The sequence below is a fragment of the Garra rufa genome, chromosome 1, assembly GCF_049309525.1.
Source record: "Garra rufa chromosome 1, GarRuf1.0, whole genome shotgun sequence".
NCBI classification, from domain to species: Eukaryota; Metazoa; Chordata; class Actinopteri; order Cypriniformes; family Cyprinidae; genus Garra; species Garra rufa.
This window is the reverse complement of record NC_133361.1, coordinates 59,869,200-59,886,404: the sequence shown is the minus strand read 5'-3', so window position 1 is coordinate 59,886,404 and position 17,205 is coordinate 59,869,200. Positions and strand designations below refer to the sequence as shown.

Below are 17,205 nucleotides of genomic sequence, written 5' to 3'. Positions count from 1 at the left end.
TTCTCTTGTGGACTATATGTGACTATATGAACCCTCTTATTTTGCTAAAATTATTAACATTTTGCAGATTCTGAAAGGGCAATGTGACCTCAACTGTAATTCAGTTGGATGTTAGGAATGAGCGGTACAAGAGAAACTGCGCCTTCTGACAGCCTGTATATGTAATGCTTTATAAATCTATTCATAACCTAATAACTTAATCTAGTCATAATCATAATACCCTAGTTAGCCTTTTGTAATTTGCTGTCTTTTCATAAACATTTTTCGGTTATAACAAATGACAGCTGGTTGTTATTTTAATGAATTATGGTCATTAAAGGCATATCCGTGATTACTGTAAAGTGCTGATAAACACACCTAGGAGTGCACTTTCTGTATTTTTTCATAACTAGAAAATGTGTATTCATAAACAATCCCAAGGAGTTGGATTTTATTATTTTATGTTACTTTTCCAGAACTAGAAATCACACTTTTATAATTGTACAAATCCACATGGTTGTGAACAACAGCTTTACAGCATTATAGAGACTTCATGTAAAGCTTAAATTCATATCATACAGCTGGCTCTTTATTGAGGATTTCAGTGTCCCTCCCATATTATAATTACATAAAATAGCATATAATTTACACAAATGCGATTCATACATATACGTCAGTGCTGATTATTTTAATAGTTTGCAGTATAAGTAGGTTTAAAATGGTCTGAAAAGGTTTGAAAACACCTGCACCCCGAGACATTTTCCCTCTTCATTGACATGGACAGGAAAGCTGTGTTAAATTTTATGAATTGAATGCTTTCCAGTGTATTTTTGTACTTGTATCCCCTGTTTTATTTTGGAATGGTCCTCCGTAATTCCCAGCGACAGGAAATGCACAAGTACTTCCTTTGATCAGAGAGGCAGCGTGTGGGGAGTATGATTTCCTATTTAATTTAATTTTTTTTTGTTTCCTTTTCTTCCTCGTTTGTTTGTTTGTTCCCATGATTTTGGCTGTTGTCTTTCCCTCAGGAGGTATGTAAACCTGTTCTTCCCAAACAATCGCTCATCTCTCGCTCTCAGGTGCTTTTGGTGATCAGCCTTGCTTCCTGTCCCCTCTTTCTGTTATTAGCCACTATAGGTTCATTTTTTTTTCTCCATGGGGTTCGTCTTTCCATGAGTTTACTCTAGTTTTATATGTTCCTTCATTTGTTTGTCTGATCGCTCGTTTTATTCATTGAATCAGCGATTTTTGTCTACGTGCCGCCCTGTTTCTGTGTGGTGGCGGGTGCTTGGTTTTTGATTTTGTGACCAGTGTATTGAAGAGCACCACTGTTTGTTTGCTGTGGTGTTCAAAATGTTCTCTCTGTGTCATTTCCACTTTGGGAGCTGCAGTATTTTCTGCTTCCTCTCAGTCTGAACGGAGGCCAACAAACACCAATGAAAACGGCAACAAAAAGAGATTAAACGGATCAGCGCATAAGATTAAAGGCATAGTTCACCCAAAAAATGAAAATTCTGTCATCATTTACTCACCCTCATGTTGTCCCAAACTCATATGAGCACAGCATCGGTCCCAATTTAGATTCATGTTATGTAGGAGTAAGTGATACTCTGCAATAAACTGGTATAAATTTGTCAACTGTTACAGAATTTGTATTATTGTCTCCTTGTGGTTAAGCCATACCAGTTACGAAAAAAAGAAAAAGTAATTTTAAACCACTGACAAAGAAATGATCAGTCTATAATTTTAATGGTAGGTTTATGAACAGTGAGAGACACATTTTAAAAAAGTTATAAATTGATTTGCATTTTAATGAGTAAAATAAGTATTCAATCCCCTTTCAATCAGCAAGATTTCTGGCTCCCAGGTGTCTACAGGTAACAAGCTGAGATTAGGAGCACTCTCTAGGGAGTCAATCATTCAATCTGATTTCAAACTCTCCACCATGGCCAAGACCAAAGAGCTGTCCAAGGATGTCAGGGACAAGATTGTAGACCTACACAAGGCTGGAATGGGCTACAAGACCATCGCCAAGCAACTTGGTGAGAAGATGACAACAGTTTGTGTGATTATTCGCAAATGGAAGAAACTGTCAATGTCCCTCGGTCTGGAGCTCCCATGCAAGATCTCACCTCGTGGAGTTTCAATGATCATGAAAACGGTGTGGAATCAGCCCAGAACTACACAGGAGGATCTTGTCAATGATCTCAAGGCAGCCTTAGACCATAGTCACCAAGAAAACAATTGGTAACACACTACGCCATGAAGGACTGAAATCCTGCAGTACCCGCAAGGTCCCCCTGCTCAAGAAAGCACGTGTACAGGCCCCTCTGAAGTTTGCCAATGAACATCTGAATGATTCAGAGGAGAACTGGGTGAAAGTGTTGTGGTCAGATGAGACCAAAATCAAACTCTTTGGCATCAACTCAACTCGCCATGCCTGTGACCCCAAGAACACCATCCCCACCGTCAGACATTGAGGTGGAAACATTATGCTTTGGGGGTGTTTTTCTGCTAAGGGAGACAGGACAACTGCACTGCATCAAAGCGATGATGGTAAGGGCCATGCACCATCAAATCTTGGGTGAGAACTTCCTTCCCTCAGCCAGGGCATTGAAAAAGGGTCGTGGATGGGTATTCCAGCATGACAATGACCCAAAACACACAGGCAAGGCAACAAAGGAGTGACTCAAGAAGAAGCACATTGAGGTCCTAGAGTGGCCTAGCCAGTCTCCAGACCTTAAAATCATAGGAAATCTGTGGAGGGAGCTGAAGATTCGAGTTGCTAAATGTCAGCCTCAAAACCTTCATGACTTGGAGAGGATCTGCAAAGAGGAGTGGGACAAAATCCCTCTTGAGATGTGTGCAAACCTGGTGGCCAACTAGAAGAAACATCTGACCTCTGTGATTGCCAAAAAGGGCTTTGTCACCAAGTACCAAGTCATGTTTTGTGAAGGGGTCAAATACTTATTTCAATTTATATTGCACAATAATTATCTTTCATCGATTTAACGCCCAGCCCTACGGTGAAGTTTCGAGAGTTGTGAAATTCTCAAAATGTTAACCATTTTTAATTTTAGACAAAAAGAATTCATTTTTTATCATGAAATACAATTGTTCATATTTTGATATAAGAATTTGGTCATATCGCACACTCCTATTTATATGGAAAAGAGCAGCTTGTGTACTATTGAAGAAGAAACTCATATGGGTTTGGAACAAAATGATGACAGAATTGTTCTTTCTCTGTGAACTGTTCCTTTTAAATTGATATTCAGTCATTGATGGTTGAATGTCTGGAGCGTACAGAATGTGGTGTTTGATCTGATTGGACTCAGGAAAGTCAGAAAACTGCATCTGGACCAAAGACTGCTGTTCTTCATGCTGTATGTAAAGTATAGGTGTATGTTTGTGTGTACAGTATGTGTGTGATGCTGGACTGCAGCACTGAGGAAAGAGAGAGTGAGAGAGAGAGAGAGAGTGTGTGTGTGTGTGTGTGTGTGTGTGTGTGTGTGTGTGTGTGTGTGTGTGTGTGTGTGTGTGTGTGTGTGTGTGTGTATTTGCTCAGATCGGACTCACCATTAGGATGCTGGGTGAGGGTGGGTTTCATCAGACGTCATTGAAACCAAAACAAAACTGTATCTGAAGTGTTCTGATTCACGTAGTCATGAATATGAGATAAGCACATATTATACACATTAGCATGTGTATAATACATTTCCAAAATAAATTCAAAAATCGAGTCTTGAGAACTTGAGTCTTGAACTCGAGAACTTGACTAGGAACGCCCATCCATCACCCAGCCCTGTATCAGTGTCTGTCAAATCAGTCAATCAGTCTGCTTCCTCTGCAGCCCAGCACGGCCTCTTCACATCCCCCTCCACAAATCTCCTCGCTCTCAGAGGCATTTCTGGACGGGGTTTCTGCTGTACGACCGCAACTGGAGTGATCATTAATCACAGCCGATAACTCAATCTGCCAATCAGCTTGCTCAGAAACTTCTCACCTGCTGTAGCGCTCTGATTCGTGTTTGTTTTGTTTGTCGCTCATGCCAGTGTTAGAATACAATGGCAGTCTGTAGTGCAGGAGGATCATTTCCTGTTTAGCAGAAATGCTTGAAATGCTTTCGGGTGGTTGACAATGCCCTGCTTGTGTGCAGTGCTGTGTTACATAGAAAACTAATTCAAACTAAATTAGGCCTGTCATGAATTTTGTGCTGATGATTTTTTTTTTTAAATATATTTTACAGGAAGACGTGTAATTATAGGTCCATATGATTTTCTGCTGTCAAAATAATATTTTAAAAGTTGATTTCTTCATTTTGTGCATCTTTAATCTTGGTCTAATTTACATTCACACTGGAGCTCAGCAGACCTGAGTAATGCAATACAATATAATATCATATAATATCATATAAAATGTGACCCTGGACCACAAAATTAGTCACAAGGGTCAGTTTTTTGCAATTGAAATTTATACATCATCTGAAAGCTGAATAAATAAGCTAACTATTTGAAAATCTGGAATCTGAGGGTGCAAGAAAAATCTAAATATTGAGCAAATTGCCTTTAAAGTTGTCCAAAAGAAGTTCCTAGCAATGCATATAACTAATCAAAAAAAGTTTTGATATATTTACGGTAGGCAATTTAAACAATATCTTCATGTAACATGATCTTCACTTAATATCCTAATGACTTTTGGCATAAAAGAAAAATCATAATATCATTTTGACCCATACATGTATTGTTGGTTATTGCTACAAATATACCCATGCTACTTAAGACTGGTTTTGTGGTCCAGGGTCAAGTATTATATAATATAATATCAAAACACAGTAAAAGATCTCAAAAAATAACAGTAAAACTAGAGCATTTTGACCATTATGCACATTAATCCTTAATTATATCATAACTTTTGCACAAACATTTACATTATTTACAGTATTTAAATGGCTAAATACCATTATCATAATAGCATTATCTCAAATAATTGTGATTAGATAAAATAACCATGACCAGGTGATTAATCTGTAATTGCGACAGGCCTTAACAGTGTTTTGCTTATTATTTTATAACCATTATGCATGTAGATTTTATGAGTTCATATTCATATAATTTACTCATCCCCATGTCATCCAAGATGTTCAAAGATGTCTGTCTTTCTTCAGTCGCAAAGAAATTAAGGTTTTTGAGGAAAACATTCCAAGATTTTTCTCCATATAGTGGACTTCAGTGGTGGCCAATGGGTTGAAGGTCCAAATTGCAGTTTCAGCACAGCTTCAAAGGCCTCTACTCGATCCTAGGCAAGGAATAAGGGTCTTATCTAGTGAAACAATTGTCATTTTCTATAAAAATAAAAGATGTTATACATTTTAACCACAAATGCTTATTTTGCACTAGCTCTACGATACTAATTGTGTAATCACTTTGGAAAGGTCACGCACGGTTAGTTATTCGTTTGTGTACTTCATTTCAAAAAGGTAGTGTAGGGCAAAAAAAAAATTGTCATTGTTGTTTTACCTTTCAAAGAAGTCAAAGAAAAAAAAATGAAAGAAGCAGAAGCCATAGAAGAAGAAAAAGTAGAAGTTGAAGAAAAAGTCGAAGAAGCAGAAGCCATAGCAGAAAATGAAAAGTCGAAGAAGTAGAAATCAAAGAAAAAAAATAGAAGCAGAATCCATAGAAGTAGAAGTAGAAAAAGCAGAAACAATAGAAGAAGTCAAGTAGAAATCGAAGAAGCAGAAGCCATAGAAGAAGTCGAAGAAGTAGAAGCCATAAAAGAAGTAGAAGAAGAAAAAGTCGAAGCCATAGAAGAAGTCGAAGTAGAAGCAATTTGGACTTTCAACTCGCTGTTTTCCTCAAAAACTTTTATTTCTTTTGGACTGAAGAAAGAAAGAAATGAACATCTTGGATGAGACACAGGAGTAAAATACCTGGACATTTTGATTCTGGAAGTGAACTAATCCTTTTAAAAGTTTTCATTGATTTAATAAAGTATTTAAACATATACACTTATAAACAGTTAAATGTTTTGGGTTGCACTATGCTGTTTATTCGGTTTGATGGCATCTCCTTTGCCACTGTGATCAGGTTTCCCTGCAGAGGAAACGAGGGTGGCACAGGTCAGAGGTCATTCTCGGATCACTGAGCGCTGTGTTTACCTTTTAGTCCCTATAGAGAGGGACGTGGGAAACTGTCACAAGAATGTATGCTTAACCATTGCTGCACTGACCTGCTGTTAGTTTGTCACAGCAGATTACTAACATATTCTGCTAGTTAATTGGAGGTTAACATCACAGAATAGAAGGCTGCAGTGTTGACGTATTTTGGTAGGCCAATTCAGTAGTTTGCATTGTTTTTCATTAGCTTTTAGATTGTTGAAGAAATGAACAAATTAACAAAATTTAAAAGCTTACAGAAGTTCACTTCAAGAAGAAAATGTACAGATAATTTACTCACTCTCTTGTCATCCAAGATGTTCATGTTTTTCTTTCTTCAGTCGTAAAGAAATTGTTTTTTGAGGAAATCATTTCAATATTTCTGTCTTTATAGTGTACTTCTATGGTGCCCCCAAGTTTGAACTTCCAAAACGCAGTTTAAATATAGCTTCATAGGGCTCTTAAAGAAATTAATTTCTTTTTTAAGAAAATGACAGATCCTTTTATTAGATAAGACTCTTCTTCCTCGACTGGGATCATTTAGAGGCCTTAAAGCTGCATTTAAACTGCATTTTGGAAGTTCAAACTCGTGGGCACCATAGAAGTCCACAATATGGCGAGAAATCCTGGAATGTTTTCCTCAAAAAACATAATTTCCTTATGACTGAAGAAAGACAGACATGAACATCTTGGATGACAAAGGGGTGAGTATATTATCTGTAAATTTTTGTTCTGAAAGTGAACTAATCCTTTAAATACAATTGACAGCTAAAAGTAAGTTAGCTTTAGCTTTCAGAATGAAAGCCTGTTTGGCTTTTTCAAGACTAGTAAAAAAACACTGATGTATTTTATGTGTGTTATGTAATAAAATGTAAATATATCTTGAGCTTGTGTTAAGCCAAAAACCTGTTTAAAAAACCCATTGACAAATTGGAAAAAATATTGCTGTTTAAACACATTTTAACTTTTGGCTGGTCTTTTAAGAGGTAAACAGAGTTTTTCAGTGGGGTTAAGAGGAATGGCAACTATCAGGTGATGTCTGATAGTTGCGTAGGTTGACTCATGGAGTGTATTGGACGGCGGCTGGTTTGAGCATGGTGTGGTGCTGGTAAGGAATGCTGTGCTTGGGCCTTATTGGATATGGAGTCGCTGTAGAAGAGCTCTCATTGTTTGTTCATCTGTCTGTCTGCTCTTCTGCCGCTCAACTCTTCAGCTGCACGGATCTGTGACATTTGACGTATTTTTCATCACATGGAAAAATAACACTCATCTTTTGTTCCTCAGGGGGACGCGTCAAAACCTGGAAAAGACGGTGGTTTATTCTCACAGATAACTGCCTTTACTACTTTGAGTACACTACTGTAAGTACTGAAAAAGCATATCATGCTAGATGGAGAGATTTATGACTTTTTTGTGTTTTATATTTTCTTCTTCTTTCAGACAGGAATTTATTTTAGATATAATTCACACTTCCTAAGCCTTTACACTCTTAAAAAGCAGTGATGCCATAGAAGAGCCATTTTTGGTTCCTCAAAGAACCTTTCAGTGAACAGTTTCTAAACAAACCGTTTTGAAGAACATTAAAAAAACCTAAAGAACCTTTTCTGCCTTTTAAAGGTTCAATGGATGTTGAAGGTTCTTCAAGGAACCATCAATGCCAATAAAGAACCTGTATTTTTAAGACTATTTTTAAGGTGAATTGTGATAAATAAAAACTAATGTGTCTCTTTTCATATAGGATAAAGAACCAAGAGGCATCATCCCCCTGGAAAACCTCAGCATCCGTGAAGTGGAGGACAAGAAGCCGGTAAAACATCCTTCTCAGCTATTTTTAAACTGCAGAGATGGGATCTTTTCCTGATGATCTAGAAACAGTTTACACTGTGTCTCCCTCTAGTGGTCAGATGTGTGATCTCCTCCATGTGTTTGCTTCTCAGAACTGCTTTGAGCTCTTTATCCCTGACAATAAGGACCAGGTGATCAAGGCATGTAAGACAGAGGCAGACGGACGAGTTGTTGAAGGAAACCACACCTTCTACCGCATCTCTGCTCCCACCACCGAGGAGAAAGACGAATGGATGAACAGCATTAAGTGAGTGTTACTCATCTGAATACAGATGTGGATTTGATTAAATTGATATTCTGGATTTAAAATCAACTCATTTATGGACACTTACACTTTTATCATCCAAGATGTTTATGTCTTTCTTTCTTCAGTCGAAGAGAAAGTAAGGTTTTTGAGGAAAACGTCTCAGGCTTTTTCTCCATATAGTGGACTTCAATGGTGGACAATGGGTTGAAGGTCCAGTTTCAGTGCAGCTTCGAATGGCTCTACACGATCCCAGCCAACGATCTTATCTAGCGAAACGATCTGCCATTTTATGATGCTTCTTGTCTTCTGCATCACAGAGACAAGACGAGCATTTGAGGTTAAAATGTCAATTTGTTTAACAAATTACCGATCGTTTCGCTAGATAAGACTCTTCTTCCTCGTCTGGGATCATTTAGAGCCCTTTGAAGCTGAACTTAAACTGCATTTTGGAAGCTCAAACTTGGGGGCACCATTGAAGTCCACTATTTGGAGATAATTCCTGAAATGTTTTCTTCAAGAAACATAATTTCTTTACGACTGAAGAAAGAAAGAAATCCATGAACATCTTTGATGACAATGGGGTGAGTCAATTATCTGTACATTTTTGTTCTGGAAGTACTACTCCTGTGATTTCCTACATAGCTGAGTCTCTGAAATGAAAGAATTTAAGATGTGATATTTATGTTTCAGTGTCTATTTACACTATGTACAAATAGCCCACCTTGTTGGCAGAGGCTATTTACATTAAACTTGCCCACCGATGTGTGGTTGGGGCATCTGTTTTTTTAACAGATGTCTCTTGTAATGTTGTCTATCAACATTACAAGAGACATTTGTTAAAAAACAGTAGCAGTGGTGTAGAACACAAGGCCCATGTTGGTGACTTCTGACACGTCTGGTTTTGTGGTCCAGGGTCACGTATTCAAGACAACACACTCTTAAAAATAAAGGTGTTTCAAAAGGTTCTTCAAGCGATGCCATAGAAGAACCCTTTTTAGATCCACGAAGAACCATTCAGTCAAAGGTTCTTTAAAGAACCATTTCTTTCTTTCCTTTTTATAATCTGAAGAAACAAAGAACCACAAATAACCTTTTGTGAAACAGAAAGGTTCTTCAGATGTTAAAGGTTCTTTATGAAACCATTTAGACAAAAAGGTTCTTCTATGGCATCGTGAAGCACCTTTATTTTTAAGAGTGTAGTGTCATTATTTAACTTAATTCAGATCAAGTTTTGTTCAGTGTCAGTGCATGTTATTTAACCCCAAACTGATCAAGCTTCAGCTCTAACATTAGAAGAGTTGCAGGTCTCATAATTTTCTTCCTCTTTATCCCCAGGGCGGCCATCAGTAGAGATCCTTTCTACGAGATGCTGGCAGCGAGGAAGAAGAAGGTCTCCTCTATGAAGAGACACTAGAGCTGCTCAGGACGCTGGTGTTACAGATTCAGGGCTACTGGAACTTCTCCCCCTCATGGAGACAACTGAGCTGTGCAGAGAGAAAAAACAACCCCAACTTCAGAAAGAAACTAGACTGGATCAGCGAGGCGAACCTTGCTAGACTCTGCACTTCTTTTTAAACATCTTCTTGCTCAGCTCAAGCGCATGTGTGTGTGTGTGTGTGTGTGTGTGTGTGTGTGAGTGAGTGTGTATGTGTGTTGGAAGGAAGTCAGTGGGCTTTTTACTTGCTGCCGCTTCCTCGAAACCCCCCAAAGAGAACGTTTTTCCTCATGCTTAACCAAAATAGGCTCTTTCTGTTTCTCTCTCTCTTGTCCTCTTCTATACCTCTCGTCTCTTGCACACTCTCGCATTATCTGAAATCAGCAGGTCTGACAGAATGTGGAAAACCAAACGAAAGTTCCTACGCGCATCGGAAAAGGGAAGATTTCCTTTGTGCTGATGATATGTACAGGCAATAAGTGTATTTTTACATTTTTTTTAAATCGTGCACAAGCGGCTTAGTCCTCAGAGGTTTATTTGTGTATTTAATTATAAAAAAACTTTTTCCAAGAGACTTCTATCATTTGCAAAGGAAATACAACTTTGTAGGGAGGATGGGAAATCACCCTTAGATATGTTGGCCGATTGATTTGCCCTTAACGGTAAACGGATGCATGGGCATTTTTTTTTTTCTCGCGTCTTGAGATGCGACGTGCATATTTAGCATGTCATGAGAAGCTGCTGCAGTGCTTTCCCTGATAGCACACACACAACTCAGAGACATCTATTTGACGTCGGCATTTACATCTGCAAGACGTATTTTGCACATCTGCAATACGTCTATTGGATGTTTCCTATCAGATAGACGTCTCTTTGATGTCTTTGAGATGTTTATGAATTAGAATGTATGTAAAACTGACATCTTACAGACGTTTGTCAGATGTTTGTACACAGCAGATGCTTTCCAGATCAAGAGATCTCTAACAGACATCTTGCAGACGTACGTGTGCTATCTGAGGAAAGACTGGATGGGATGAATATCATGCATTGGTACTACCTCTCAGACAGGCAGGACGGTAATTAGGGTATGGTAACGTTTTTTTTTTTAACACGTGAGGTCATTTAACCCAAAGCGTTTGGACCTTCGCATAAAATGCTTTTAATACGATGAATAAATGTGCCTAATAACAATTAAAGTTCAATGTCAGTTCAATCAGAAGTCCTCCGGATGCTCCAGTGCCTGCTTGCGTTTTTTCCGGTCACCCTTTTTAATACCTTCCTTTCTTGGGTTTCCATCGGTCTAGCAGTTATTCTTCAAGCAAAATAGTAAATCTAAGCAGTATTGGTTTAATTTATCAAAGATGTACATACTTTAGTGTATAGAGAATATTGGTTTCCATTTTATAAATGTGTGTACTGTATGTAGCAGTATTGTACTAGTCGAGTGTCATTTTTCTTTCTTTTTTTATGTTCTGGAGGTCGATACCATTGTAGTGGTAGCCAGATAATGCTGAAATAAAGGTATTATAGCAACTGGGGTTGTGTTTTGCTTTTTGACTTGTAAACGCTTATCTGATTTAGTCACAAAACTTCTGAGACACAATATTTGAGATACCAGTAGGTGGCAGCATAATGACATTTTTGCTAGTTTTTCTGCTGATTATTCAGAGGTAATGGTGTAGAATTTTCAGTGAGGACCTGTGTGAACTAAAACTTCCGGTTTCATTTGTATTTATCTGCAAAAAACAAGAAAATCTGATTTAGAAGTGGAAATTAGTCATTTGATGCAGGATAGAGCAAAATGTGCTAACTGTATTAATTATTATTTAATCATTTATTGTAGTAATTTGTTTAATGTTAAAATGAGATTTACACTATCAGCCTTTAATGATCTTTATGGTGTATTTTATTATAATTAACAAGTGTGTTGTTAATTGGGGCAAAGTTACTTTTAAAAGTAATGCTACTCCATTAAATGGATAGTTCACCCAAAAATGAAAATTCTGTCAGTAATTACTCACCCTCATGTTTTTCCAAAAACATAAGACCTTTGTTCATCTTCAAAACACAAATCAAGATATTTTTGAGGAAATCCGAGAGCTTTCTGACCCTGCATCGGCAGGAACGATACAACCACGTTTAAGGCCCAGAAAGGTAGTAAGGACATTGATAAAATAGTCCATGTGACATCAGTGGTTCAACTGTAATTTTATGAAGCCGCTAGAATACTTTGTGTGCACAAAGAAAACCAAAGTAATGACTTTATTTAACGCATGTTCATATGAGTACTGCACGTTCTGATGTAGAACCCAGATGTACAACCAGAAGACCTTACGATGTACATAAAACACTCTTTGTAAAGAGTGCACTTGCACTTTTTTGAACCAGGTTTTTTTTTTTGTAGTAACCATGATTTAACTGTTTTTTTGTAGTAAAACCATAGTAACTACAAAATAAACCATGGTTTTACTCCAGTAGCCAAAATAAACCATGGTTTTTGTGGTACAACCATAGTAACTACAAAAGAACCATGGTTTATCTATGGTTTTTGGTTTAAAACCATAGTAACCGCAGAGTTAATCATGTTTTTTACTGTAGGATTTGGTGTAAAACCATGGTTACTACAAAATAACCATGCTTTTACTACAAGAAGCATGGTTTAACTTATGATATCATATGATAAATCAGCATGAATTTGTAAAGAGGTGAATGAAATAAAGGGTAACACTTTATAATAACGTTCAGTTGTAAGTCTTTTATAAGTGATTAGTTAATGATGAAATAATCATTTACAAATGATAATTAAGTGATATGCTAACAATTTGTGTATGTTTTGTTAATTAATTTACAAGTCATTTACAAATTAATTTACAAGTAATTAGTTGAATTGATGAACTAATTATTTACAAAACATGACTATGTGTTTATAAATTATGAATAAGTGATATGTTCATTTTATTGTAAGTACTATGCTAACGATTTACCCATCTGTCGTAAATTATCTGAAAAATGGCATATCATGAAATAATCAAACAGATCCTTAGTAAATGGTTAAAAATTACTAGTTAACCCCTTAACTGTCACCCCCATTTTTTAAGTTTATCCAAACTTAAATTGTAATTCATGAACACTTTGGATCTAAGGTAGGTCTCTTTTTAAAGAAAACAATCAGCAGATTAGGGTGTTATAAAACCTCTTTACCCTCACCAGTCAGCACTTACATTGCAGTATTCACACTACAAAGTATTCAAAAGCTGTTGATGAATAAATAATGAATAAATCATTTACAAATCTTTCTGCATCCCCTAATCTAAAGTGTAAACTACTCATCAGTTGTCAATGTTTTACAAACCGCCGGTTCCAGGTTGTGTGGGCGTCGGGTGGGTATACACACTGGGGGAAAGACCTTTGAAAAATGAGTAAAACATTTACAACTGATGAATTGTTTACACTTTAGATTAGGGGATGCAGAAAGATTTGTAAATGATTTATTCATGATGCGATCTTCAGTGAAGGATAAACATTTAAATGATTGATATTTAAATTATTTTTAAGTGACAAATAATATATTAACTAGCAACGTATTAACCACTTACTAAGGATCTGTTTGATTATTTCATATGCTATTTTTTCAAGATTTACTACAGATTTTTAAGAATTACTACAGATTTGTAAATTGTCAGCCTATTACTTAATAATCATTTGTGAACGTATAATCAGTTTTGCAAATTATAAGTTCGTCATTATCTAATCACTTGTAAATGATTTATAACTTAATCTACAAAACATATATAAAAATACTAACACATCACTTATTAATCACTTATGAATGCATAGTCAAGTTTTGTAAATGATTAGTTCATCATTAACTAATAACTTGTAAATAACTTGTAAATGAATTAGCAAAACATACACAAATTGTTAGCATATCACTTATTAAACATTTATGAATGTTTTGCAAATCATTATTTTATCATTAACTAACCACTTATAAATGACTTACAACTGAACGTTATTATAAAGTGTTTCCGGTCCAGGTTACACATACTAACAACGCCCAGGCAAGATTTTTCAACCCATAGTGATCATGCAATTTTTGCGTGATGCACAAGGATACCAGAAAAGGATGTGTACAGAAGTGTTTTGGAAAACTCCACCCGTAATTATTATGTCTATGACACATAACTAAAACGTTATAGACATTTCAGCACTTAAAGGAACCACTTAATATCTCAAACATCACATTTGTATGGATAAGCACATCTAGTAATATTGTAATACTGTTTGTTGTAGATGATAAATTATTTACATTGGTAATGCATGTCACAGATGTGTTTACAGAGAATACCGATACACAGCTGCATGAGGAATAACAGCAAATGCTGGTTAGTGATACATTAACCAAAAAGTTGAAAAGGAAAAACTACATTATAATTGGATAAAATCCAAACTTAGACATTTATTGGAAAGGTGTTTGGGAAGGGCATCTCTGACACATTTCTTTGTCCTCTATTACTTCCTTGCCGCATCAGTCTCAAAACAATTGCAACACGCTTTACAGAAAACTATGTCATATATATTTGAAGACTTTTTTGAACAACTTATCAATACTCCCAGAGCTGACATTTCCTCATGACACCCTCTTATTGTAAGTCTGCACACTCTCGTCAGCTCTCCTGAGGAACAGAGGGGCGTTTGATGTGCTTTGTGGAAATTTGACATTTTCCAGAAACCGAAAGAATACAGAGCAACTCTGTGGGAGAGAGAGAAAGTACAGCATGTCAAATGAAACTAGAAAGAATGCTGGTTTGTTTTGGTAATTTTACACTTAGTTTGGGGAAGTGTGAACTCATGCAAACACAGCACAGTGTGCCTTCAGTAAAGGGCCTTTTAACAAACCCAACAATCGAACAACTGATGTGCTAGAACAGTCAATCATTTCTCTTTTGTTGTGTAACTGTATCTTCCGTTCAGTATTTGATGTCTTCTCCGATATATATTGTGAGGAAGCATCTGTGCAACATACTGTCCTCTAGATTATTAAAGATATAAGAACTCAGAAACAATCCATTGTCACACGATGTTCAGAAGATCGTGATTCTTCTGCAGTACAGATGCAACGATTACTATAAAGGAAATGTGTAGCAGGTGTTCCCTCTGAGAACGCAAGGCTGTGCCGTCTTAAAAAAAAATACAAAAAGTAAACTAATCATATTAAATATGAGTTCAAATAAAGTGTAAATGTACTGTTATTGGCTGATCACTATGTCAGGGGTATAATGGCCATATATGATGATAGTATGATTAAAAGAGTAAAAATAGACAACTGACTCACTCTGACATAATCATTTATGGTCACTTCCATTGAAACATGGAATGTTCCCTGCTTACTGTTCTTCCGAAAAATCCTTCAGGTCCCACAAATTCTTTGGTTTTTCTGTATTTGAAACCTTTCCAACAATGACTGCATGATTTTGAGATCCATCTTTTCACACTGAGGACAACTGAGGGACTCATATGCAACTATTTCAGAAGGTTGGTATCACAGGTTTAAAAAATTATATATTAAGCAGCACAATTGTTTCCAACATTGATAATAAATTATCATACTAGAATGATTTCTGTAGTATCATGTGACACTGAAGACTGGCGTAATGATAATTAAAATGCTATTTATTCCTGTGAATTTTCAAGTATATTAAAACAGAAAACAGTTCTTTTAAATTGTAAAAATATTTTGCAATATTACAGTTTTTACTGTATTTTTTCAAATACATGCAGCCTTGATGAGGAGACTTCTTCAAACAACACTGAAAATCGTACTAATCCCAAACTTTTGAACAGCATTGTAAGTTCATTGCAAGTTTATGTTAGCTAATGAATTAACTACCCAACGGACACCTTACTATCAATTTGACATTAAATTTTAGTCGAGGCTTGATGAAGATGCTGTAACATCATGGACAATGGACAATACTATAGAAATAAAACTTGGATATATTTTAGAGTAGTCAATGTGCAGCTTGTATAGCAGTATAGATTTACTGTCCTCTGAAAATAACTCAACATACAGCCATTATTGTCAAAATAGCTGGCAACAAAAGTGAGTACACCCTTAGTGATAACAGCAGTATGTTGTTTAACCAGGCAAAGCCACATGTTCTATTCATCATGTTTATGTTTTTGTCTGCTTGACAGGGCCATGCAAAGTTGTGTATCTTGTGTTACAGCAGTTAAAATTAGGTGCTTTAAGTACAGTTATCTCATACTGACCACTGGATGTTCAACATGGCACCTCATGGCAAAGAACTCTCTGAGGATTTGAGAATTAGAATTGTTGCTTTCCACAAAGATGGCCAAGGCTATTAGAGGTTCAGTAACACCCTGAAACTGAGTTAAACTACAGTGGTCAGGGTCATACAGAGGTTTTCCAAGACGGGTTCCATTCAGAACAGGCCTTGCAAGGGTCGATCAACGAAGTTGAGCATTCGGTCTGTGCGTCAGGTGCAGAACCTGGCTTCAAAAAACAGATGCATGAGTGCTGCCAGCATTGCTTTAAAGGTTGCAGAAGTAGAAGGTCTTGTCAGTGCTCAGACCATACGGCGAACACTGCAACAAGTTGGTTTGCATAGGCGTTGTCCCAGAAGAAAGCCTAATCTGAAGCTGGCTCACAAGAAAGCCTGCAAACAGTTTGCTGAAAACAAAATGTCCAAGAGCATGAATTACTGGAACCATGTCCTGTGGTCTGATGAGACTATAAGATAAACTTGTTTGGCTCAGATGGTGTCCAGCGTGTGTGGTGATGCCCTGGTGAGGAGTACCAAGAAAACTGTGTCAAGCATGGTGGTGGTAGCATCATGGTCTGGGGCTGCATGAGTGCTGCTGGTGCTGGGGAGCTGCAGTTCATTGAGGAAAACATGGATACCGTTATGTATTGTACATTCTGAAGCAGAACATGATGCCTTCCCTCCAGAAACTAGGCCGCATGGCAGTTATTCAACATAATAACAACCCCAAACACACCACCAAGATGGTAAATGCCTTGCTGAGGAAGCTGAAGGTGATGGGGTGGCCAAGTATGTCTCCAGACCTGAACCCTATTAAGCACCTGTGGGGCATCTTCAAGCGTAAGGTGGAGAAGCACCATGTGTCTAACATCCAGCAGCTCTGTGAGGAGTGGAAGAGGATCCCAGCAACAACCTGTGCAGCTCTGGTCAATTCCATGCCCAGGATGATTGAGGCAGTGCCAGATAACAATGGTGTTAACACAATATATTGACACTTTGGACAAGTTCACGTAGGGTGTACTCACTTTTGTTGCCATCTAGTTTGACAATAATGTCTGTATGTTGAGTCATTTTCAAAGGACAGTAAATCTATACTGCTATACAAGCTGCACATTGACTACTCTAAAATATATCCAAGCTTTATTTCTTTAGTATTATCCCTTGAGAAGATATACTTAAATGGTTGCTGAAATGTGAGGGGTGTACTGACTTTTGTGACATATTGTATGTAGGCTAATAGGTTTGACTTTCAATTTAT

The 17,205-nt window shown here is 37.0% G+C and overlaps 1 protein-coding gene across 2 annotated transcripts in view; it reads left to right on the top strand.

Moving 5' to 3' along the window:
* Window positions 1-11,193, top strand: part of cyth1a (cytohesin 1a) — a 55,489-nt gene extending 44,296 nt beyond the window's left edge. Inside the window, exons 10-13 of one of the 2 annotated variants that reach the window (XM_073843381.1) lie at window positions 7,418-7,494; window positions 7,872-7,940; window positions 8,071-8,225; window positions 9,561-11,193. In XM_073843381.1, coding sequence (XP_073699482.1) covers window positions 7,418-7,494; window positions 7,872-7,940; window positions 8,071-8,225; window positions 9,561-9,639 — 380 coding nt within the window. In that variant the 3' untranslated portion in view covers window positions 9,640-11,193. Of the gene's footprint in view, window positions 1-7,415; window positions 7,495-7,871; window positions 7,941-8,070; window positions 8,226-9,560 lie in introns of both variants that reach the window. The other variant, XM_073843382.1, reaches the window with a different exon arrangement.
* The last annotated feature ends 6,012 nt before the right edge of the window (window positions 11,194-17,205 follow it).